General features: G+C 43.3%; 1 protein-coding gene across 1 annotated transcript in view; it reads right to left on the bottom strand.

The window, feature by feature from the left end:
- The window catches only part of UQCC1 (ubiquinol-cytochrome c reductase complex assembly factor 1), a 357,706-nt gene that overhangs the window by 232,584 nt on the left and 100,619 nt on the right, over positions 1-24,503 (bottom strand). Inside the window, exon 3 of the mRNA XM_077459564.1 lies at positions 11,931-12,071. Within this exon, the coding sequence (XP_077315690.1) occupies positions 11,931-12,071 (141 nt within the window). The remainder of the gene's footprint in view (positions 1-11,930; positions 12,072-24,503) is intronic.

The raw sequence follows: 24,503 nt of genomic DNA, 5'->3' as shown, positions 1-24,503 counted from the left end.
TAAAAAAGTGTGGTTTATTCAAGCAGAATATATTTTTCTCTATCACCTAAGGTGACAAAACACTTCAGTTAAGCCCACAAATGCACCACAGCCTGTTTATTTTATGCACCGGGGTTTTAGAGGTCATGACTTCTCTACTGTAGCATGCTATAAAGACTAGAGACAAAATGCTTGGGTCAACAACTTTCTTTATATATAGGTGCAGGAGAAGAGCAAAAAATAAACTACAAACATTGACACACACACCCTGAAAAAATATTCTAATATCAGTGGTGAACCACTATGTTTTATTACACAAATCTAAGAGTTTGGTGAAACAAAGATATACAACCTAAAAAGAGATCTTTTTTTTTGAGGAGACTACATTTAGAGGTTTACTTTATGAACTACAGCCAAATTCAAGAAATGAGAAACATTTGAACAAATTTCTTGCGCTCTTTTCATCAGTTGTGAAAAAAAGTTCTGTATGATTAACCTTTCTATAATGGCTCCTAAAATGTAATCCGATTTAGGATACAGTGGTCCACAAAAGTCTGAGAGTTTGGCTGCAAGGACTGGCCATCAGCCCAGGGGGCAGCGTGGGGCCTCCACCAGAAAACAAAAGAGGGAGGTGGGAGAGCCTTTTTAGTGTAGTAAGTGACTTACATATGGTGATTAACTCAGATGGTTTATCAATAGGAAAAAAAGAAAATGACTTACATCTGTTAAGGCTGCTGATACCCCGTCACGTAGAAATACGCAACATTCTGTAGGACAAAAATCTGCCTCCTCGGGAGTCCCGATCATGGATCCTCTGTAGGCTTCTCAGGCAGAACTAGGCGAGTTAAAAAAGGTCTTAAAAAATCCAATTGATGGTCAGGACGACAGAGATGCCTATTGTGCATATTGTTATATGTCTAAGGATGAATTGGTGTTAATTAAGCCAGATGACTCCAAACTATCCTTAGATTTAGGACAACAGGAGCCGCTGCCAATGAGACCACCGACAAGCTTTTTTAGACCTTTTCTATGTACAGCCGTACAGAATAATGATCCCTCACTCAGGATCTTTTTGGGTAGAGACAAGTTTACCCCACATTGGAGCGGGAGTGCAATTAAAAAGAGAAATTTCCAAATTAGAAACCAAATGGATCCATAAAATTAAGTCTTTCACCCCTTACGGCCTTAACTTCAACTAGGATATGAATGCCTTTAATCGACAATGCTTAGATCTAATATAGTTATATTTTTCCTCTCTAATTAATAGGGCAGTTATATGGTTGGAGCTCCTTTAAGAATGTAAATTGGTAGGTGAGTGCTGACATTTTTAAATGGCTCCAAAATTTTTATAATTACATTTTTTTCTTTTTTTTTTATATTCATGGAAACATTTATATTGTTATTTTTATATTTATTGGTTATATACGTTGTAATTTTGTGAAATGTGACAGTTTCTTTTTTCCCCTTTTTTTGAGCTACATATAAGTTTAGAAATAAGCATTGATGATCAATATAATTACTATCCACTAGATGGCTCCAGACTGATCTCTGTGTTCCCCTATTGTTTTTTGAGAAGGATTTTTATACTCGCCATAAAATCCTTTGCTCTGAAGTTCATTGATGGACACAGCAGCTCTTCTTGACCTTAGGGTTATATCGCCCCTTTAGGAGAGGACTAGGCAGAAAGTGTTAAAAACAGCAACACTTGCACAGTACCGCCCGGGGGGGGGGGGGGGCAGTCCTACTGGCTATAACCCCTCACACTGCATCCAGCAGCTCAGTTCGTCAAAAGCAGTACAAACATAAATAGGAGGGGTGGGTGCTGTGTCCCTCAATGAACTTCAGAGAAAAGGATTTTACGGTGAGTACAAAAATCCTATTTTCTCTATCATTCATTGACGGGCAACAGCATTGACGGACCTCAGGGACATCCCCAAGCAGTGTCAAAGAAAAGGAGGGGTGGGAACAGCAAACGATAACTCCACCCATAACAACCAGAGCTCCTCAACGGAGGAGTTGCAACCTTAAACAGCTGCCTGCAAAACCTTGTAGCCCAAGCAACCATCCGAAGATGTGCTCACATCAACCTTGTAAAATTTTGTGAAAGTGTGAACAGATGACCAGGTTGTCGCCTTACACACCTGGGAAACAGACGCTTGATGTCGGAAAGTCCAAGAGGCACCAATTGCCCTGGTAGAATGTGCGGTGACAGGAAAGGGAGGCGCCTGTCCCCTTATGGCATACAATCTGTCTGATCCCCGAGAGATGGTGGCTGATGAGACTGCCAGTTCCTTCTTCGGACCAGCCACCGATATAAACAGCGAGTCCAACCTCCGAAAAAGGAGCCGTAGCAGACAGATACACCCGCAGAGCCCAGACCACATCCAAGGAATGCAAAGTCACCTCTTTGGGGTGCGATGGATGAGGACATAAGGACAGAAGCACAACGTCCTCATTTAGATGAAAGGCCGAAACAACCTTTGGAAGAAAAGAAGGCTGTAGACGCAGCACCGCCTTATCCTTGTGGAGGATCAAGTAGGGAGACTTGCAAGACAAGGCCGAAAACTCAGAAACCCTCCTGGCAGATATAATGGCCACTAGTAAGAATAGTTTTTCTGAGAGAGTGTCAATAAGGGAATCTCCCTAATGTTTTCAAACAGTGGTTTCAGAAGCATCGAGAGCACCAGATTCAAATCCCATAGAGGTAGCGGTGGTCGAACCGGAGGGGCCACATGTTGAACCCCCTGAACAAACCTACTCACCAATGAATGAGTCACCAAGGATCGCTGACAAAAGATGGCCAAAGCTGATATCTGCCCCTTAATGCAAGTTTCTGATCCATTCCTCGCTGCAAAAACAGCAGGATCCTGGAAACTGAATATGTACGTGGACGCCACCCCATCTCCTCACACATGGAAATGTAGGCCTTCCACCTACGGTGATAAATTTTCTGAGAAGATGACTTCCGTGCCCTCAACTGCTCCTAACTTTGTGGGAATAGTTTGGGGATGGCCCCTTCCTGTTTCAACATGACTGCATATCAATGCACATACAAGGTACATAAAGACATAAATGAGCAAATGTGGGATGGAGGAGGAGCTGGACTGGCCTGCAGAGAGTCCTGACCTTAACCCCATAGAACACCTTTGCTCTAATTCATCCCAGAGACTGAGAGCCAGGCCTTCTCATCCAACATTAGTGCCTGACCTCACAAATTAGCTTGTGGAAGAATGGTCAAATATTCTTATAGACACACTCCTAAACCTCGTGGACAGCATTCCCAGAAGAGTTGAAGCTGTTATAGCTGCAAAGTGTGGGCCAACTCAATATTGAACTCTATGGACTAAGACTGGGATGCCATTAAAGTTCATCTGCGTGTAAAAGGCAGGCATCCCAATACTTTTGGTAATATAGTGTGTATATACCGTATATAAAATGTTTAGGAGTTTACATTGATAGCCAATATAATTAATGTCCACTAGATGGCTTTTAACTTTTTTTTGTGTCCTTTAGTATGTAGTAAAGATCTAAAGTTTAATATAATTCAAATTGAGGCTTGGTTGTCAATTTTTGATGATTGCATTGTAGCTCAGATTGGTTACAGCCATTTGGGTATAAAGAGTGATGATGTAGTATGGTCGACATCACATATGATGAGATGCGTAGGGTTGAGCCATGTGCTGACATCATTGTGTTCCCGAATGTGTTGGTCTGCTGTTTTTGCTGGTGAGGAGTATGCTGTATTGCGCAATACTTTCTGATGTAAGTGCAATTTTATTCTTTAGTAAATTGTGTAAGAAGGTTATACACTATTGGAGTATCTGTTTCCATACTTTTAGCGGTGTGGTGATCTTCAATTCAGTTATCTTTGAGCCCTTTGTGACCTGTCCTAATGTAGAAGGTAATTCTCAGCTGGTAAACTTGCATTTCTACCATTGAAGTAGTGGTTTTGTGCACTAATCCTACATTTATCGGTGATGGACATTCACTTTGATTATATGATTTTATGAGCACAAGAGGATTTTACTTTACTTTAACATTTTATTTTAAGTTACGGTTTTCATTTTTGATTTCTAGACATTCATATTTCTATGGGTACATTACATTCATTTGTTTATTAGTATGCACTTGAAATCCAATGATTTTTTTTTAGTGCAGCTTGATATATTGTAATCTGGTTTCTTGCTCTTTATAAAAAAATTGTGAAGGGCAATAAAGTCCAGTAAAATGGGATTTTAGAAGATCTCAGAAAAGGTGTTGAAGCCAAGAAGACTGGGAAGGTTTATACAGGGATTTCAAAAGAGTTGCACTTCTGGTCTGCTTCCAGACAAATACATAGCTTAAAATAGAAGTTCAATCCTGACACTAGTTTTTGAAGGTGTGGGTCCACCATAAGGCAGACTATGCAATACAGCCTCATCTAGGAATCACCCAAGTCCAAGACTAGATTATGAAGAAAGAGCAGCACCACACTAGTGCTCGAGGGCCTCTCACCTCCAGCAACTTTCAGCCACCCAGAACTGTCTAGCCCTAAGCCCCACAAGAACCTGAGGGGACTTAAGCCCCTCAACTCCAGGCACCTCCACCCTTAAGCCCCCAATGTCTGAGGGGACTTAAGCCTCTCCAACAGAAACCCAAGCTGCCTTAAGTCTGCCGCCACCGGGAACTTCTGCTCCCTCAAAATGATTGTAAAGTCTCATTTAAAAAAAAAAAAAAAAAAAAAAAAAAACAACAACATGTTATACTTGCCTGCTCTGTGCAGTTGGTTTTGCACAGTGGCCCAGATCCTTCTCTTCTTGTGTCCCTATTCTGTGTTCCTGCCCCCTCCCTAGTTTTGAGAGCCCCCACAGCAAGCAGCTTTCTGTGGGGGCACATGAGCAGAGTCACTGCACCCGGTGTCCATTCAGACACAGAGCCATGACCCAGCCCTCATGCCTGCTGTCTTAGCCAATGAGCCACACAGCTGAGACACTCCTGCAACATCGCTGGATAAAGATGGACTCAGGTAAATATTAGTGGGGCTGCTGCACACAGAAGGTTTTTTTTTTCATCTTAAAGCATTAAGATTAAAAAAAAAAACCTTCTGTCTTTACAACTCCTTTAAGCCCCCGGTGCCCGAGGGGACTTAAGCCCCTCTAGCCTCCCAGACCATGTGCCCTTAAACCCCCACCGCCTGAAGGGACTTAAGCCTCCTGCCTCCAGGAACCTCTGGCTTTGAGCCACCCTAATGCCCCGTGGGCACCTAAGCTCCTCTCCTCCTGAGCCGTCGACCCTAAAGCCTTGTATAGACAATGAGAATAATCGGACTAATGTTTGTCTTTTTTTTGTATACTAGTCTCATATCTAAAATGAAGAGGTTACTTAATTATGGAAATTCTCATATGACAGAATGCAACTTCAGCAGTGATGTAATGTATTGTATTCTTTTGTTTCGGATAATGCGCATTCTTGTTCTTCAGTTTTTTTTTTTTTCAGACGAAAACTGTACTGTCTGAATGAAAATCATGCAATCTGGTATTGCACAAGAAAATATTTTGCGTTTGTCCCTATGGGTAATTTCGGACAAACTGTTGTAATCGGCTCTTGAAAGCTGTGTAGTAAAGATCAGATTATTATGTGATCGCTTCGAAATCTGCATTTTTCATCAGATTTTCTGATTGTGTGTACAAGGCTTTAAGCCCCTCTTCTCTTGGCCAACGACACTTAAGCCTACATCTGTGATCTTCGCCTGCTCCTTCCTCTTTCTGCTTGTCTTTCTGTGTTTGATGTACAGCTCTGAGAAATGCTGTACAGCCTGCCATCAAGTCAGTTTCAGGTAATTGTGTCAGTCGTAAAAAAAAAAAAAGTTTTATGACGCCATAGCTGGATAAAATGTTGGATTTTGCTAACTCTCCGGAGTTCTGTTTAAATGTGAGTGACTATGCTATTTACAGAAAAGATCATGCCCATATATTACTATACACCATATCACTTTATATAGGCTATTATATATACTATTTACAGGCAAGAACATGCCCTGTGTGATCCTAGAAAATGTTTTCAAACTATATAATAGTTATCAGTGTTAAATTGTTAAAGCCAAATGTTTTTTTTTTTTGTTTTAATTATAGCGTAGCACGAGGTTAAAATCACTGCCAGGTTTTTATTGCCGTCTTTGCTTTGTCCCCTCTCTATTTTTCCTGGTGAATATTTTCATCAGCACTAAAAATGAGGGAAATCCAAAATTGTGAGTCATCAACAGTACAGGAATACTGAAAAAATCTTTTTCTGGTGACACCTGTCAGAAGATAGCTCCCCTGATGTCAAATTTACAGGGCAGAAAATAAAGGAAATATCTGCACTGAGAGACATTTGTCATGTTTTATTGTTGATTGTTTTCCCTTTTGGGATCCTTCACCAGTGCTACCCTGTCACAGTGTGGCATCAGGGCACTTAGTCCAGGGGAATCTTCTAACTGGAAATGAAGTACAGTGAGGGGATAAAAGTATTTGATCCCCTGCTGATTTTTTACATTTACCCACTGACTGAAGAAATGATCGGTCTATAATTTTAATGGCAGGTTTCTTGTAACAGTGAGAGACAGAATAACAAAAATATCCAGAAAAGCGCATTGAAAAAAAGTTATAAAATTGATTTTCATTACAATAAATGAAATAAGTATTTGACCCCTTCCCAAAACATGACTTCGTACTTGGTGGCAAAACCCTTGTTGGCAATCACAGAGGTCAGACATTTCTTGTAGTTGGCCACCAGGTTTTCACACATATCAGGAGGGATTTTTTTTCCTACTCCCCTTTTGCAGATCCTCTCCAAGTCATTAAGATTTTTAGGCTGACATTTGGTAACGCAAACCTTCAGCTCCCTCCACATATTTTCTATGGGAATCAGGTCCTGGAGTGGACTAGCCAGTCTCCAGACCTTAATGTGCTTCTTCTTGAGCCACTCCTTTGTTGCCCTGGCTGTGTGTTTTGGGTCACTGTCATGCTGGAATACACATCCACAACCCATTTTCAATGCCCTGACCGAGGGAAGGAGGTTCTCACCCAAGATTTGATGGCACATGGTCCCATCTATCGTCCCTTTGATGCAGTGAAGCTGCCCCCTTTGCAGAAAAACACCCCAAAGCATAATGTTTTTACCTCCTTGTTTGACAGTGGGGATGGTGTTCTTGGAGTCATAGGCAGCATGCCTCCTCCTCCAAACACGGTGAGTTGAGTTGATGCCAAAGAGCTTGATTTTGGTCTCATCTGACCACAACACTTTCACCCAGTTCTCCTCTGAATCATTCAGATGTTCATTAGCAAACTTCAGATGGGCCTGTACACATGCTTTCTTGAGAAGGGGGACCTTGCAGGCGCTGCAGGATTTAAGTCCTTCACAGCATAGTGCGTTACTAATTGTTAATTGTTTTCTTGGAGACTATGGTCCCAGCTGCCTTGAGATCATTGACATGATTCTCCCATGTAGTTCTGGGCTGATTCCTCACTGTTCCCATGATCATTGAAATGGCACTAGGTGAGATCTTGCAAGGAGCCCCAGACCAAAGGAGATTGACAGTTACTTTGTGTTTATTCCATTTGCGAACAATCACACCAACTGTTGTCACTCTCACGGAACTGCTTGGCGATGGTCTTGTAGCCCATTTCAGCCTTGTGTAGGTCTACAATCTTGTCCCTGAAATCCTTGGACAGCTCTATGGTCTTGGCCATGGTGGAGAGATTGGAATCCGATTGGTTGATTGCTTCTGTGGACAGGTGTCTTTTATACAGGTAACAAGCTGAGATTAAGAGAGTGCTCTTAATCTTAGCTAGTTACCTGTATAGAAGACACCTGGGCACCAGACATTCTTGATTGATAGGGTATCAAATACTTATTTCACTCATTAAAATGCAAATCAATTACTTTTTTGAAATGCATTTTTCTTAATATTTTTGTTGTTATTCTGCCTCTCACTGTTCAAATAAACCTACCATAACAGTGGTATTGTCTGACTCAAAGCAATAGCTGTATCTTCAGTGTACTGGGTAAAACAATATGCACCACAAAATTTGAATTAAACGTGCACATTGAGAGGGGCTCTGGCTCCTTCCTCCTGGGGCACAGCTGGAACCCAATAGGGGTGTCGGGGGGAGGGGGGAGCCACTCCTTATAATGACGGGAAGGAATGTTATTGAGACAGTCTACTAGAAGAGACCCATTAAAACTCTGTTTCAGCATAAGTAACTACATATTGCTTGGTTATATACAAACTTAGCTTTACACTACTACGTTTGTATTATTTTGTTACTGTGTTATACCTCACATATATATATATATATATATATATATATATATATATATATATATATATATATATATATATATATATGTGTGCACTGGTGAGGCTGCATTGATCTCCCGTAGCACGTCCCCAGTCTCTGACCATCTCCCGTAGTACGTCCCCAGTCTCTGACCATCTCCCGTAGCACGTCCCCAGTCTCTGACCATCTCCCGTAGCACGTCCCCAGTCTCTGACCATCTCCCGTAGCACGTCCCCAGTCTCTGACCATCTCCCGTAGCACGTCCCCAGTCTCTGACCATCTCCCGTAGCACGTCCCCAGTCTCTGACCATCTCCCGTAGCACGTCCCCAGTCTCTGACCATCTCCCGTAGCACGTCCCCAGTCTCTGACCATCTCCCGTAGCACGTCCCCAGTCTCTGACCATCTCCCGTAGCACGTCCCCAGTCTCTGACCATCTCCCGTAGCACGTCCCCAGTCTCTGACCATCTCCCGTAGCACGTCCCCAGTCTCTGACCATCTCCCGTAGCACGTCCCCAGTCTCTGACCATCTCCCGTAGCACGTCCCCAGTCTCTGACCATCTCCCGTAGCACGTCCCCAGTCTCTGACCATCTCCCGTAGCACGTCCCCAGTCTCTGACCATCTCCCGTAGCACGTCCCCAGTCTCTGACCATCTCCCGTAGCACGTCCCCAGTCGCTGACCATCTCCCGTAGCACGTCCCCAGTCTCTGACCATCTCCCGTAGCACGTCCCCAGTCTCTGACCATCTCCCGTAGCACGTCCCCAGTCTCTGACCATCTCCCGTAGCACGTCCCCAGTCTCTGACCATCTCCCGTAGCACGTCCCCAGTCGCTGACCATCTCCCGTAGCATGTCCCCAGTCGCTGACCATCTCCCGTAGCACGTCCCCAGTCGCTGACCATCTCCCGTAGCACGTCCCCAGTCGCTGACCATCTCCCGTAGCACGTCCCCAGTCTCTGACCATCTCCCGTAGCACGTCCCCAGTCTCTGACCATCTCCCGTAGCACGTCCCCAGTCTCTGACCATCTCCCGTAGCACGTCCCCAGTCTCTGACCATCTCCTGTATAAAAATTTATTTTTTTAAAACATTCAATTTCGGTATCGGTGCTATTTCCGTATCGGTTTCGGTTTTCGGGATCAAGGAAAATTTATTTTCAGTATCAGTTTCGGCACAAAAAAACCCATTCGGTGGGTCCCCTCTCACACTAGAGGAAGGGTTGGGATGGAAAAGGTTTTTGTGAGTCTGAAACACAGCTGCCATCATGGCTTGGATAGGTCACTGAGCTAGTGCATCAAAGGCTTTCATTTCTTTTGTGTTTTACTGTTGGTTATTCTATTTTACCTAATTTTTCTCGGATACACCTCATGGTGGCCTCTTTAGGGACATCTCTGTACCATATCTGGCCTTTATTTTGATATGACACTTACCTGTTTGTCGGATTTGCAAAGTTGGAGGTTTTATTTATATCTAGATTTGTCACCAACTATATTATTGCTAATGGCCTTGTAACCATTAAAGCTTTTTTGATACTGGTATTCTCTGTAAAAAAAATTCCTGCATTTTCCTAATAAAATCGTTTGTAAACAAAAAAAAACCCATTCGGTGCATCTCTAGTATTAAAGCGGTTGTATAGTCATTTTGGGGACTTTTACCTACAGGAAAGCCTATAAGGCTTACCTGTAGGTAAAAAAATATCTCCTAAACCTGTACGGTTTAGGAGATATTCCCCTCGCAATGAGCCGATGACTGCAGCAGCGCATGCGCACAGGGGATTCCCGGCTGGAAGCCCGGCAGACACCGGACCCTGCTGGGGAATGACGATGTTGCGGCTCCGGCCACTCACAGTGCCGGAGCCGCGATACCCGGAAGAAACGCAGAGGGAACATGTCAGCTCCCTCGGCGTGGATCGGGACAGATGTCGGGGCCTCGTTTTAAGGTATTTCATAATGAGCTAGAATGCGGTGCATACTAGCTCATTATGCCTTTTCCTTTGCAGGTGGCCAAAAAAAACAAAAACACAACAGCGGGTTTACAACCACTTTAAGTGTCCAATAACAAAAGTCCATCAATCCCCAAAGATGCAAAATCATCCTCTTGTCATTAGACGAAACTTAACGTTTCCACCAAAAACAAGACGTATCGTGGGACCTCCCGCTTCTCTACTTGTGCTCCCAAAATCCCTGAGTAATGCACTCTCCGGATAGAATGACCCCTTAAATTATTACCTGGGTCCAAAATAGCCTTATTCAAAGCTTTGTCATCCAGAAAACTGCTTCACTCATCTCCTCAACTCCACATTGGTTTTATACTTTCTTGTCTATTTATCCTTTAGGTAATAAAACAAGAAACCACCGTACCCTTTATTAAAATGAATAAGACATACAAGCCCCAACTGCAAAATGATATCAAAAAGGACCCATTGCTGGCACTGTATAAATAATTCACTATTCGGCTAGGAAGGCTCCTCCATGCCTCAATATTAGACCATGGGCATACGTCCCATATAGCGGAAAGGCCATCAGTGACAGAACTGGCCATTGTACCCAATCATATTATAGAATGCAGAGATGTGTGTGAGGAGAATTTGTCTATGTATCCCCCAATAGGGAACAGGCAGCAAAAAAAAATAAAAAATCCAAAAAGTAAAAAAAACTGACAAGAGGTTTTAAAGTGATAGTAAACACGCACTGTTCAATTAACATTGTCCCTTCCATTTCTGTAGAAGAATGATGGTACTATATTTAATAATAAAATATTTCCTAAAATAGTATACAGCTGACCAAGATCTTTCCCAGCCTGTCTGCAGGGAAACATAAGCAGGAGGAGCTTCTAGTCCTCTGCTGCTGGTCAAGTTCAAAATAAAAATAAAAAACAGCCTTTGGGATACAGAGTAAATATAACTAATTATCATCAATAAACTGTTTAAAATGGTCATACAAATATATATTTGAAATCAAATCTTTATTATTTTTTGGCGATAACATAGTGTGGTCAGATTTCTCCCCGTCACAGGCTGTGCCATGCCCCTGTGTCTTAGAAAAAAAAGGGAGATGAAGCCTCCACCAATCTACAAGTAATATTCTGCCCCCCATCAGGCTTAGCTTGTTAGTGGACGTGAAGGAGGAAGGAGGGAGTGGGCTGTCATTTACCACTGTGTGTACACCCACATGTGTGACTCTATAATCACATGGGTTGCTCAGATATGATAGGGAGGAAATGCTCAGCATGGAAACTCACTGAAAACTGAGCATGTGCAAAGTTGCCAATACTGCTCTGCAAAATCCCTAGCTGAATTGGGGACATGGGCAGGAGGGGGCGATAGAGAGCAGAAGGATTAACCAGGTTTATTGTAGAATACAGAAAACGAAGCTCAAAGTGACTGAGCGTGTATGAACAGCATGTAATACACCATTAATTCATAGTTTTTTTGTTTTTGTTTTTTATCATGTGGGTCAAGTGACACTTTAACCCTTTCCCACAATATCTGAAATAAAATACCAATTTTAAAATAATAACTAGAATTGGGTTTTAATAGCATGTAAACCATACACTAGCATACTGCAATGAGGTTTCTAATCAGGCTGTGGTGCTAATTGGAATATTCAGATACATTTGTAATCCCTAGGCCTCTGTTGTAGTATGTTTGCCTTACTTTGTAGCTGGTGTGCAATGTCCTCCGTATTTGTGCTGGGTCAGTAATCTGTGTTGCAGCAGTAATCCGTGTCGGATCAGTTGTTTTGTGCCGAATCCATCTGCATTCATCTTGAAAGCCCTTCGTAAAAGTGCAGAGGCTCTAAAAACAAGCACAAGTCAATATTATTTAGGGATGCAAGGAATGAACAAGCATGCATTGTCTTACTGTTTACATAAGCTTTTCAATAATCTTTATTACTAATTATTTTAGCATTGGGTGAGAGATGTTAGAGGAAAGTCAAATACATTAGTCTTATCTCTACTGTCCGATTTCTGTACCAGCATTGTAAAGCTTCCCTGTCCAAAATCAGCTAATTTCAGGAGATGGAAAGCCATGAGAGAGGACTTAAAGTGCCTCTAAAGTCTAAATCTTTCTTACCTTAAAGTGTTTGTAAACTTCAGACATGACATATGAACAAAGCATATCCCTCTATACTGTGTAATTGCCTCAATTAAGAATACTAAGTGTCATTTATGTTGCCTCATTCCTCTATTAGCATGAATCACTTCTGACAAGTTTTCCTGACACCAAGAGAAAAATGGTGACAGGGGAGGGATAGCCAGCACGCAGTCTGATTGACAGCCTCAGCTCTGTATCTGTGTGCTGTTTGAAGGGGTGTGTGCTCCCTTCCCTCCAATTAGCTCCTAAAGCGCTCCCCACTGAGCTCTGCAGAGTGTCATTTTAGTTCTACGCCCCCCTTTTTTTTCCCTAGGAACTCTCAGACAAGCCATATCAATTCTGGACTGGAGAAGGGAGAGCTGTAAATAAACAGGTACAACTTCTGTAGGAGGGTTTGTTTTTTATCTCTGTATTACCTGAGATCAGTCACTTCACTGGATATATGGAAAGGTTTACAACCACTTTAACCACTTAAGGACCGCCGTATTGCCAATGTACGTCAACACAATGGCACAGGCAGGCACAAGCACGTACATGTACGTGCCTGCCTTCCAGCGGGTGGGGGGTCCGATCGGACCCCCTCCCGCTGGATACGGCGGTCCGTTTCCCTCCGGGAGCGTTCCGTGATGAGGGGATGGCCGTTGGTTTTCGGCCACCCCCTCTGGATCGCTCCTGGCCAATGAGAAGCTTCCTCCCACTGTGTATTGTTTACACAGGAAGGAGGAAGTGATGTCATTCTCCTCGGGGCGGTCTTTTTGACCGGACTACGAGGAGAAGACACAAAGTAAGTGTGCACCAACACTACACTGACATGTAGGTACACACAGGCACACAAACCCCCCCCCCCCCGATCCCCCCCCCCCAGTCACAGTGTCACTGATTGCATTGATCATTTCTTTACTGATCACTGCATTCAGTGTCAGTTGTGACAGTAAAAACTGTCAGGACAGTTAGTGTTAAGTCCAGGGTAGCCCCCTATCACCCCCCAATAAAGATTTAACCCCCTGATTGCCCCTAGAGTTAACCCTTTCACCCCCTTTTGCCAGTGTCACTAAGCGATAATTTTTCTGATCGCTGCATGTGTCGCTAGGTAGGTAGTTATTTTTTTAGGTTCACCGCCAGGTTTTTATAATCGCTAGGTACCCCGATATACTACCCAATAATGGTTTTAACCCCCGATTGCCGCTAGTTAACTTTTTCACCCCCTTTTGCCAGTGTCACTAAGCGATCGTTTTTCTGATCGCTGCATTAGTGTCGCTACTGTCGCTAGGTAGCTAGTTATTTTTTTAGGTTCACCGCCAGGTTTTTATAGCGCTAGGTACCCCGATATACTACCCAATTATGGTTTTAACCCCCTGATTGCCGCTAGTTAACCCTTTCACCCCCTTTTGCCAGTGTCACTAAGCGATCATTTTTCTGATCGCTGCATCAGTGTCGCTAGGTAGCTAGTTATTATTTTAGGTTCACCGCCAGGTTTTTATAGCGCTAGGTACCCCGATATACTACCCAATAATGGTTTTAACCCCCTGATTGCTGCTAGTTAACCCTTTCACCCCCTTTTGCCAGTGTCACTAAGCGATCATTTTTCTGATCGCTGCATTAGTGTCGCTAGTGTCGCTAGGTAGCTAGTTATTTTTTTAGGGCTAGGTACCCCGATATACTACCCAACTGCCCCTAGTTAACCCTTTCACCAGCGATCACAGTATAAGTCACTAGTGACGCTGGTTAGCCAGTTAGTTATTTAGGTTCCCCGTCAGGTTTTTATATAGCGCCAGGGACCCCCATATACTACCTAATAAAAATTTGAACCCCCTGATTGCCCCTAGTTAACCCTTTCACCACTGATCACCGTATAAGTGTTACGGGTGACTCTGGTTAGTTTGTTTTTTATAGCATCAGGGCACCCACCATTTATTACTCAATAAAGGTTTAACCCCCTGATCACCCGGCGGGTGATATCAATTAGGTTTTAGGGTCAGGGTCTGCGTCGCCCCAGGCAGCGCTAGGTTAGTGCCAGTACCGCTAACACCCACGCGCAAAGCATAAACCTCCCGTAGTGGTATAGAATCTGAACAGATCAATATCTGATCTGATCTATACTAGCGCCCCCAGCAGTTTAGGGTTCCAAAAAAACGCATTGTTAGCGGGATCAGCCCAGATACCTGCTAGCACCTGCGTTTTGCCCCTCCGCCCAGCCCACCCAAGTGCAGTATCGATCGATTACTGTCACTTACAAAACACTAAACACATAACTGCAACGATCGCAGAGTCAGGCCTGATCCCTGCGATCGCTAACAGTTTTTTTGGTAGCATTTTATATTTAAATCCGGAAGGCAGTGCTTGGTTTTCGGGGGCCCGTACGTGGCTAGGCTCCCAAAAAGTCCCCCACATGTGGTATCCCCGTACTCGGGAGAAGCAGCAGAATTTATTTTGGGGTGTAATTTGAGTTATGCCCATAGCATGTGTGAGCAATATATCATTTAGTGACAACTTTGTGCAAAAAAAAAAAAGTTTGTAATATTCCCGCAACTTGTGGCAAAATATAAAATATTCCATGGACTCAACATGCCTCTCAGTAAATAGCTTGGGGTGTCTACTTTCCAAAATGGGGTCATTTGGGGGGGTTTTGTGCCATCTTGGCATTTTATGGCCTTCAAAACTGTGATAGGTAGTGAGGAGTAAAATAAAAAAATGTATGCCCTTAGAAATCCTGAAGGCGGTGCTTGGATTTCGGGTCCCGTACGCGGCTAGGCTCCCAAAAAGTCCCACACATGTGGTATCCCTGTACTCAGGAGAAGCAGCAGAATGTATTTTGGGGTGTCATTTCACATATGCCCATGGCATGTGTGAGCAATATATCATTTAGTGACAACTTTTTGTAAATTTTTTATTTTTTTGTCATTATTCAATCCCTTAGGACAAAAAAAATAAATATTCAATGGGCTCAACATACCCATCAGCAATTTCCTTGGGGTGTCTACTTTCCAAAATGGGGTCATTTGGGGGGGTTTGTACTGCCCTGCCATTTTAGCACCTCAAGAAATGAGATAGGCAGTCATAAATTAAAAGCTGTGTAAATTCCAGAAAATGCACTCTAGTTTGTAGACGCTATAACTTTTGCGCAAACAAAAAAAATATACGCTTATTGACATTTTTTTTACTAAAGACATGTGGCTGAATAAATTTTGCCCTCAATGTATGACTAAAATTTAGTTTATTCGATTTTTCTTATAACAAAAAGAAGAAAATATCTTTATTTTTCAAAATTTTCGCTCTTTTTCCATTTATATCGCAAAAAATAAAAATCGCAGAGGCAATCAAATACCATCAAAAGAAAGCTCTATTTGTGGGAAGAAAAGGACGCAAATTTCGTTTGGGTGCAATATTGCATGACTGCGCAATTACCAGTTAAAGCAGCGCAGTGCGAAATTGGAAAAAGACCTCTGGTCCTTAAGGTGTTTATTGGTCCGGGGCTGAAGTGGTTAACCTCCTCATATCCGCGCTATAGCTATTGCCGTCATATGCGTCCTCCCCTTTCAACACATCAGGGAAAATTTCTGACGGCTGTGTTGGAAACAGCCAATTAAAGATCGCAGTAAATGGCCAAAAACAGCAGCCCTTTACCATGTGATCGGTGTGTCCAATAAGAGATGATCTCAAATGTAAACATATGAGATCATCTCTTATTGACAGCTCTCCCTTCTCACACAGAGACCGCGTTTAACCACTTCCCACCCGGCCAATGCATATATACGGCCGGGTGGGAGCCGTCTACTCCTGATAGGACGATGTGCTCGTGTCACCCGGACACGGAACATCTCAGATCGGCAGGAGGGCTCTGTGATTGGCCCTCCTGATCACATGACGGCCGTGTCCAATCACGGCCGTCATGTGATGTAAACAAACAGCCGGTTGCTAGGCAATCGGCTCTCCTCTCCTCACACGGAAGTCACCGCTGAGGAGAGGAGAGCAGAACGCTGCAGCCGGCTGATGATCAGTGAGTATGGGCTGCTTTTTACAGCTTTTTACTCACTGATCATCAGTGTAGTGTAAACACACAACACACCACACAGTACAAACACAGTCCCCACATATGTCCCCAAAACACACATGTCCCCAAAACATACATGTCCCCAAATAATAAAAACATGTCCCCCACATATGTCCCACTAAAATCACATGTCCCAATGATTATCTGCACACATATGTACGTGATCACCTGCACACATATGTACATGATCATTTGCGTACATATGTCCGTGATCACACAAACCAATTATTATACACTTAACGGAATTTTTTTTACCAAAAACATGTAGCAGAATACATTTTGGCTTAAATTTATGACAAAATTTGATTTTATTGGATTTCTTTTCAAATAGAAAAAAGAAAATATTTATTTTTTCCAAATTTCCGCTATTTTTGCGCTTATATCGCAAAAAAAAAAAAAACGGAGTCGTGAATAAATAACACCAAAATAAAGCTCTATTTGTGCGAACAAAATGATAACAATTTCATTTGGGTACAGTGTAGCATGACCGCGCAATTGTCACTGAAAGCGCTAGAGCGCTGAAAGCTGAAAATTGGGCTGGGAAGGAAGGGGGTGAAAGTGCCCTGTATTGTAGTGGTTAAGGAGGGAGAGCGACCAGTGCTGCAGCGTGAGTGATTTAATCGGATTTCACAGTGTATACAGTGTCCAAACAGTGCCAGTGTCACAGTGCCCATCAGGATCAGTGTCACAGTGCCCATCTGTGCCATCAGTGCCCACCTGTGACCTTAGTGCACATCTGTGCCAATCCGTGCCCTACTGTGCCGCCTCATCAGGGCAGGCTTATTAGCACACATCTGTTCCGCCTCATCAGTTGCCATCAGTGCAGGCTTATTAGCACACATCTGTGCAGGCTCATCAGTGCTCATCAGTGCCCATCAGTGCCCCTCAATGAAGGCTTAGCACACACCTGTGCAGGCTCATCAGTGCCACCTCATCAGTGCCCATCAATGCATGCTTAGCACACATATATACACATCACCACCACCAATAATGTCCAAAAAAAATTTTCCCGCCAAGCGGGTGCGGCTGACGAGAGCAATGGGGAGCTCTCTACTACAGGTTCCTCTTCAAATTCAGATGTCTGACGTAAATTACGAGGCAGTCCTAAGCAGTGGAACACTGACAGCCTCAGAGGAGGAAGATATACTGCCTGCAAAACTAAAGAGTTCTGCCATCCACCAGCACTGCAGCACCATACACCAGCACCGCAGTACCTCGGCAAAAAAGGCCAAATACCAGTAGGGTGTCACCCCAGCCCCAAAGGGTTAGGACCCATGCCTGCCTTCCCCATGACCTTCAGAACCCCTTGTGGCTTCCTCCTAACTCAGAAGATAACATTCCCCCTTTCACTGCCCAGCCAGAAGTCTAGGTGGCCACCTGGCGATTGGGGAATTTTTCTCCAATCAATATCCTTGATTGAATTTTTACAGAGGATATGCTAGCATCAATTGTGGCCCAGGGCAACCTGTATGACAAACAATTTCTTTTGCATAACCCAACGTCCTATTATGCCCGTCCCTATAAGTGGAGAGACCCAACAGTGGAAGAGTTTAAGATTTTTTTTTTGGGCCTCACATTCTGTTTGGGACTTGCCAAAAAAAACGAATTCCATTCCTAATGGTCAACCCACCCCATCCACCACATGCCAAACTTCTCCGCAGTAATGCCCAGAATCATATATCTCATGATAATGGGGCTCCTACATTTCACCCAGTGCCCTCCATGAAATGACCCAAATTATCACAAGCTTTACAAAATTAGGCCACTTCTAAGTTATTTTTTCCCGGACCAACACATACTGTATGTGTGGATGAGTCACTTGTCAAATTTAGTGGCAGGCTGGGAATCAACCAATTTATCCCCAGCAAAAGGACCCGCTATGGGGTGAAGGTGTACAGATGATTTGACTGAGCCACAGGGTACACATATGCCTTCATAGTGTATGAAGGGAAAGACACCCAGCTGCATCCCCCTAATTGCCCAAACTACTTAGGATCAAGCAGCAAAGTTGCTTGGGACCTCATATACCCACTACTGGAGAAAGGCGACCACCTGTATGTGGACAACTTCTACACAAGTCTGCCCCTGTTCAGGCATGTACTGGCCATCGGGACTACCAGGAGTTTCCCAGTGGGCCGATGGCTCAGTGGGCCCGTTTCAGTGACAGAAATGCCTTCTTTTTTTGTGTAGCGGGTGCCCACCGGCCTGCATCTTCCTCTGGCTACCACATATCTGACACAGGCACAAATTGGGTCTCTCAAGTGAGATTTCCAAACTGGTTGCTAGCCGCCTGCCGCCTAGCATGTAGCAACCAGTGACGTCAGCCACACAGACACAGGAGGAGGCTGAGATGGCCCCAGCATTCACAGCGGAGCAGGATTTTTTTTTTCCGCGCCGAGTGCTTAGCTCCACCCACTTCCTCCTCTGCTCCGGTGACATGCTTTCAGAGAGGAAGTGCTGTGTGTGATCCTCTTCTGCTGACCTTCCTATGCATGTGTCCCCACTGCTCGTTTCCCTGCTATCGGTTGCTGTTCGGGATCTGCAGGCATCTGCCACCATGTCAGGTGACATCAGGCATACCCATTCTAGCTCCTGAACTACAGCACTTTGACCAATGGGGAAACAAGCAGAAAGCAGCAGGAAATATGACAAGTGAGCCTGAGGGGACATCAGCAACACCAGATGAACATTAATGTACAAGGTAATGGATCAGTGAAAAGTCTGAGGATCGGTTTTAGTGGTAAACATTAAAACAAAACTAGTTCTGAATGAAAGCTGGGAACCCATATGGGTTAACTTCGTAACAGTGTAGTCACCCTCCATAGTGACGGAAGGGATTAGTTTGTACCACTGATTTAAGATAAGAGTCAGTGGCAGCTTCTCTCTCCCCTATCTTAGTTTGCAAGTTTTGCTATATTGCAGCTTCAACTTCTTGCTCTGGTGTGGCTGATCTGAGTGTCCAGAATCATTACCTGAGGGTCAGTATTCAGGATGTGTTTGAAATGTGGAGAGATAACATTTTATCGCTCTAGCAGAGCCGCAGTATCTTATGTCAGTCAAACTCATGTAATGAAGGATCGGGAACATGGCTCGCCAGTGCTGTGTGTGTATCAATGGACACACACAGCCTCATTAAAGAGCGTACAAGTACAGGTGTCTCGTCAGCACCCAGCTGGCTGCAGAAGGGATCCAGAGGAGGAAGAAGCTGACAGCACTGGCAGGGAACTGTTAGAAGAGGAGAAAAGCAACCCCCCCCCTTTCTGGGCAATATCACCACACAGAGAAAGTAAGCATTACCGCTTTTTAATTATATATAAAAAAAAAACCTTCAGTATCACTTTCAGCAAGCCATACACTAGTAGAATTTTAACCAATGTTAGTTTTCGACTGCAGGGGGGAAATTTTTCAAAGGATGAGGATGGAATTTGTTTCTTGAACAAATCAATTTTTTTTTTTTTTTTCCACTCAGTAAGATTTTTGTATTAATAGATTCTATTCAGATTGACTCTCAGAATCTTTTTCTTTATTCTTAAGGCTGGGTTCACACTGCTACGGGGGGAGATCCGGATGTGATTCGCACCGCAAATCACATCCGATCTCCGTAGCGATGCGAGTTCAGCCATACAGATAGCATGGCTGAATTTGCATCGCTCCCGCAGCAAACTCGCACGGGACCCTTTTTTTGGTCCGCAACAGAATCGGATCGCATGGGGGTTCACACCATGCGATCCGATTCCTGTGCGAGTCGGCAGATCGCACTGCGATATGCGGACGGATCTGGGGGTGTCATTAACATATCATTGACACTCCCAGCCGTCCGCATAGGGCAGTGTGAACTGCCGGCGGGAGTAATGCGATGCGGGAAAACACCGCGGATTGGCGGCGTTCCCGCATCGCAGCGGTGTGAACCCGGCCTAACATCATTGTGGCAAGATATCTTTTTCGTTTTCCAATCTCTTTTTTTTTTTTTTTAACTTATTTCAATTTAATATTTTTCCATTAAAAAAAAGACCATACAGATTTAAAGAAAAAGAACAAACAAACAATAAACTAACATCTACTTGATTATCCTTGCCGTCGTATTTTACTACTTTATCTTATTTATTTAACTCCTTATTTAATTAAATTTTACCACACCCACCCTTCCCTCTTCTCCCCCGTCTGTTGACCTTCCCCGTACCCACTACTCTTTATTCCATTAATGCTTGAGTATAATGCTTCGTCTTTTTAAATATTCTCCACTTTTCCCACGTTCTACGGTACTTTTTCATTTTATTTTTGTCCATTTTTCTTAGGTATTCCATATTATTGATATATTCTATTCTTTGGATCCAATCTCTGATCAAGGGTTTTTCACCTGTAGCCAATTTTTTGGTATTATGGCTTTTGCAGCATTAAGTAAAACGGGTATTAATGAGTTTTGTATTCTTCTTTTAAAATACTTACTCGTTTTTACATCTACCCCTAGAAACAAACATTCCCCTGGGGTTAAAGGTATTTTTTGCCCTGTTATTTTCTCTATGTATTCTGTTATTTTACACCAATATTGGTTTATTACTGGGCATTCCCACCAGAAATGGAATATTGTTGAACAAATCAATTTCTAACAGTGAATGACATTTGTCAAGGCATTGAATATACGGATTCCACAAATATTTGCATGAAAGTTTGTTTGAAAATCTCCTAGCGATTGCCCAGCTGTAAAGTAGCCCCAAAGGAAATGTCATTGCTGGAATGGTACAAGTCGTCAGCTATGAGATTCTGTCCTTTAGCTAATACTGTCAGTTTATGATGTTTGTCTAAAGTACCCTCTGTATCAGGGATCTCCATACTTTGTAAATAAAGGGCCAATTCACTGTCCTCCAAACTTTAGGGGGGCCAGACTGGTGACTGGGAGTAAACAATTTCCCTTCTTTAGCATCAGTGCCTGAAATAGTGCCCCATCATTGGTATCAGTAGAAGAAATGGTGTCCCGTTGTTGGTATCAGCTGAATGAATAGTGCCCCATCATTTGTGTCACTGGAAATAATAATGCCCCATTATTGGTTTCATTGAAAGGAATAGTGCCCCATCATTGGTGTCCGTGGGAGGAATAATATCCCATCGTTCCCATCAGTGGGAGGAATAGTGCTCCATTATTGGTGTCACTAGACGTATTAACGCCATATCATTGGTATCATTGGAAATAATATTGTCCCATTGTTGGTTTCATTGGGAGGAATAGTGCCCCATCGTTCATATCAGTGGGAGGAATAGTGTCCTAGTATTGGCGTCACTGGAACAAATAGCAAATAGTGCCACATCATTGGTATCATTGGAAAGAATATTGCCCCATCACTGGTGTCAGTGGGAGTAATAGTGGCCCATCATTAGTGTCAGTGGGAGTAATAGTGGCCCATCATTAGTGTCAGTGGGAGTAATAGTGGCCCATCATTAGTGTCAGTGGGAGTAATAGTGGCCCATCATTAGTGTCAGTGGGAGTAATAGTGGCCCATCATTAGTGTCAGTGGGAGTAATAGTGGCCCATCATTAGTGTCAGTGGGAGTAATAGTGGCCCATCATTAGTGTCAGTGGGAGTAATAGTGGCCCATCATTAGTGTCAGTGGGAGTAATAGTGGCCCATCATTAGTGTCAGTGGGAGTAATAGTGGCCCATCATTAGTGTCAGTGGGAGTAATAGTGGCCCATCATTAGTGTCAGTAATAGTGACCCATCATTAGTGTCAGTAATAGTGACCCATCATTAGTGTCAGTAATAGTGACCCATCATTAGTGTCAGTAATAGTGACCCATCATTAGTGTCAGTAATAGTGACCCATCATTAGTGTCAGTAATAGTGACCCATCATTAGTGTCAGTAATAGTGACCCATCATTAGTGTCAGTAATAGTGACCCATCATTAGTGTCAGTAATAGTGACCCATCATTAGTGTCAGTAATAGTGACCCATCATTAGTGTCAGTAATAGTGACCCATCATTAGTGTCAGTAATAGTGACCCATCATTAGTGTCAGTAATAGTGCCCCATCATTAGTGTCAGTAATAGTGCCCCATCATTAGTGTCAGTAATAGTGACCCATCATTAGTGTCAGTAATAGTGCCCCATCATTAGTGTCAGTGGGAGGAATAGTGCCCCATCATTGGTGTCAGTGGGAGGAATAGTGCCCCATCACCAGTGTCAGTGAGAGGACTAGTACCCCATTGATTGTTGTCAGTGGTAAGAACTTTGCCCCACCGTTTCAGATAGTGGGGGGAATAATGTCCAAAGGCCCAGAAAAAAAAAACAAGCAAAGTGCCCCAGCCCACAGGTCTATATAATCTTTAGTATCCACTAAAATTATTGTACAACACCATATCCCTGGTATCCAAGTTGGCTGTCAAAAATGCACTCATCTTTTTGATTGTTAAACTGGTCACATACGAGGGTGAATATGCAGATTTCATAAATAAATTGTGAAAGCACAGTATATAGCATGGAACATACACAGGTCCAACATACAATCTATTTGAGCCATATCTAAACAAACATTTATCGTGCGGCTCTACTTCACACAATGCCTACTCCACGCTCCAACTCTCAGCATGAACTTTCCTTGGAACACAATCTTACTCCAGGGTTGCCAGAAAATATTAAGAATAAGCTGCTGGTTACTTAATAGATTCAGGCAACCTTATCCTTCAAGCAGATCCAGAGAAGACAGATGTAAATGATATAGAACTTTAAACAGGCATTCTGCAGATGCTCTTTTGCCTAGGAACACTTTGTCATCTATTCTTCAGTGTTGTGTGGGTAAGAGTCACTATATCACTGGCAGCTCTTTCTGTTCTCAGACCCCCACACAAAATCTACATTAATGACTCCATCACTGAACACATAGGGTGCTGCACTGTGATGCAGACTTTCAAAAGGTTTAGGTCAGCCCTCCAGGAGGAGACATATCCTGTCCTGGCAAACACAGCCACGGGTCCAAACTATGGCCATTCAGCTGTTGCAGAACTACACGTCCCATGAGGCATTGTAAAATGCTGATATTCAGAGACATGACTAGGCATGATGGGAATTGTAATTTCTGAACAACTGGAGGGCCATAGCTTGGAGACCCCTGGTCTAAAGCCTAGTACACATGGACCGAATGCTGGATGACATTGGCCGGTTCAATAAAAACTGTCTGACATTCGACCCATAGCGCCCAGCTCCTGTCAGACAAGCATGATGGAATACAAGCAGCTGCCCCTGTCAGAACACAATAGCTCAGCGGGGGAGATCACTGTACGAACATCGGATTGTTATTGCAGCGGCTCTGACCTGAGCCGTCAGGTTTTTTTTTTTTTTTTTTTTTTAAGAAAGCCCTTACAAAATAGGATTTTTATAACAGCTTACCTGTAAAATCCTTTTCTTTGAGGTACATCACGGGACACAGAGCCATAGTAGTTACTATGTGGATTATAGGCCACCTTCACGTGATGGACAGTGGCACGCCCTAAATTAAAAAGTGCACTCCCTATATAACCCCTCCCACTGGTAGGAGTAGCTCAGTTTTGTAGCAAAGCAATACATATATATACCAAAGAAGGGAGGGACAACTGTGTCCCGTGATGTACCTCAAAGAAAAGGATTTTACAGGTAAGCTGTTATAAAAATTCAATTTTCTTATCGTACATCACGAGACAAAGAGCCATAGTATTTACTATGTGGGATGTCCCACAACCAAGAGACTAGAGGACTCATACTGTGACCTGCAGTACACTGTGCCCAAAGGAGATATCCTCATTCCTTTCCCATCTACTTGATAGAATCTGGTAAATGTATGAACTGAAGACCAAGTTGTGGCCTTGCAGATTTAAGCCATGGAGGCTTGGTGATGCACTGCCCAAGAAGCACTTACAGCCCTTGTGGAGTGTGCTTTAATACGAAAAGGAGGAATAGTAGATTTTGATGCTGCCTGTCCTCTTTTAGGACCATCTGGATAGACAAACAAAACATTTGTTTATGAATCTGAGCGGTCACTTTCAATAGACCTTGACCGCTCGCACCACATCAAGAAAACATAGTGACCTTTCTTCCACAGAAACGAAGTTCTGGA

This window comes from Lithobates pipiens, unplaced genomic scaffold, assembly GCF_037356315.1.
Source record: "Lithobates pipiens isolate NorthernLeopardFrog02 unplaced genomic scaffold, aLitPip1_a1.2 Scaffold_28, whole genome shotgun sequence".
Classification (NCBI taxonomy): domain Eukaryota; kingdom Metazoa; phylum Chordata; class Amphibia; order Anura; family Ranidae; genus Lithobates; species Lithobates pipiens.
This window is presented reverse-complemented; position numbering and strand designations above follow the sequence as displayed.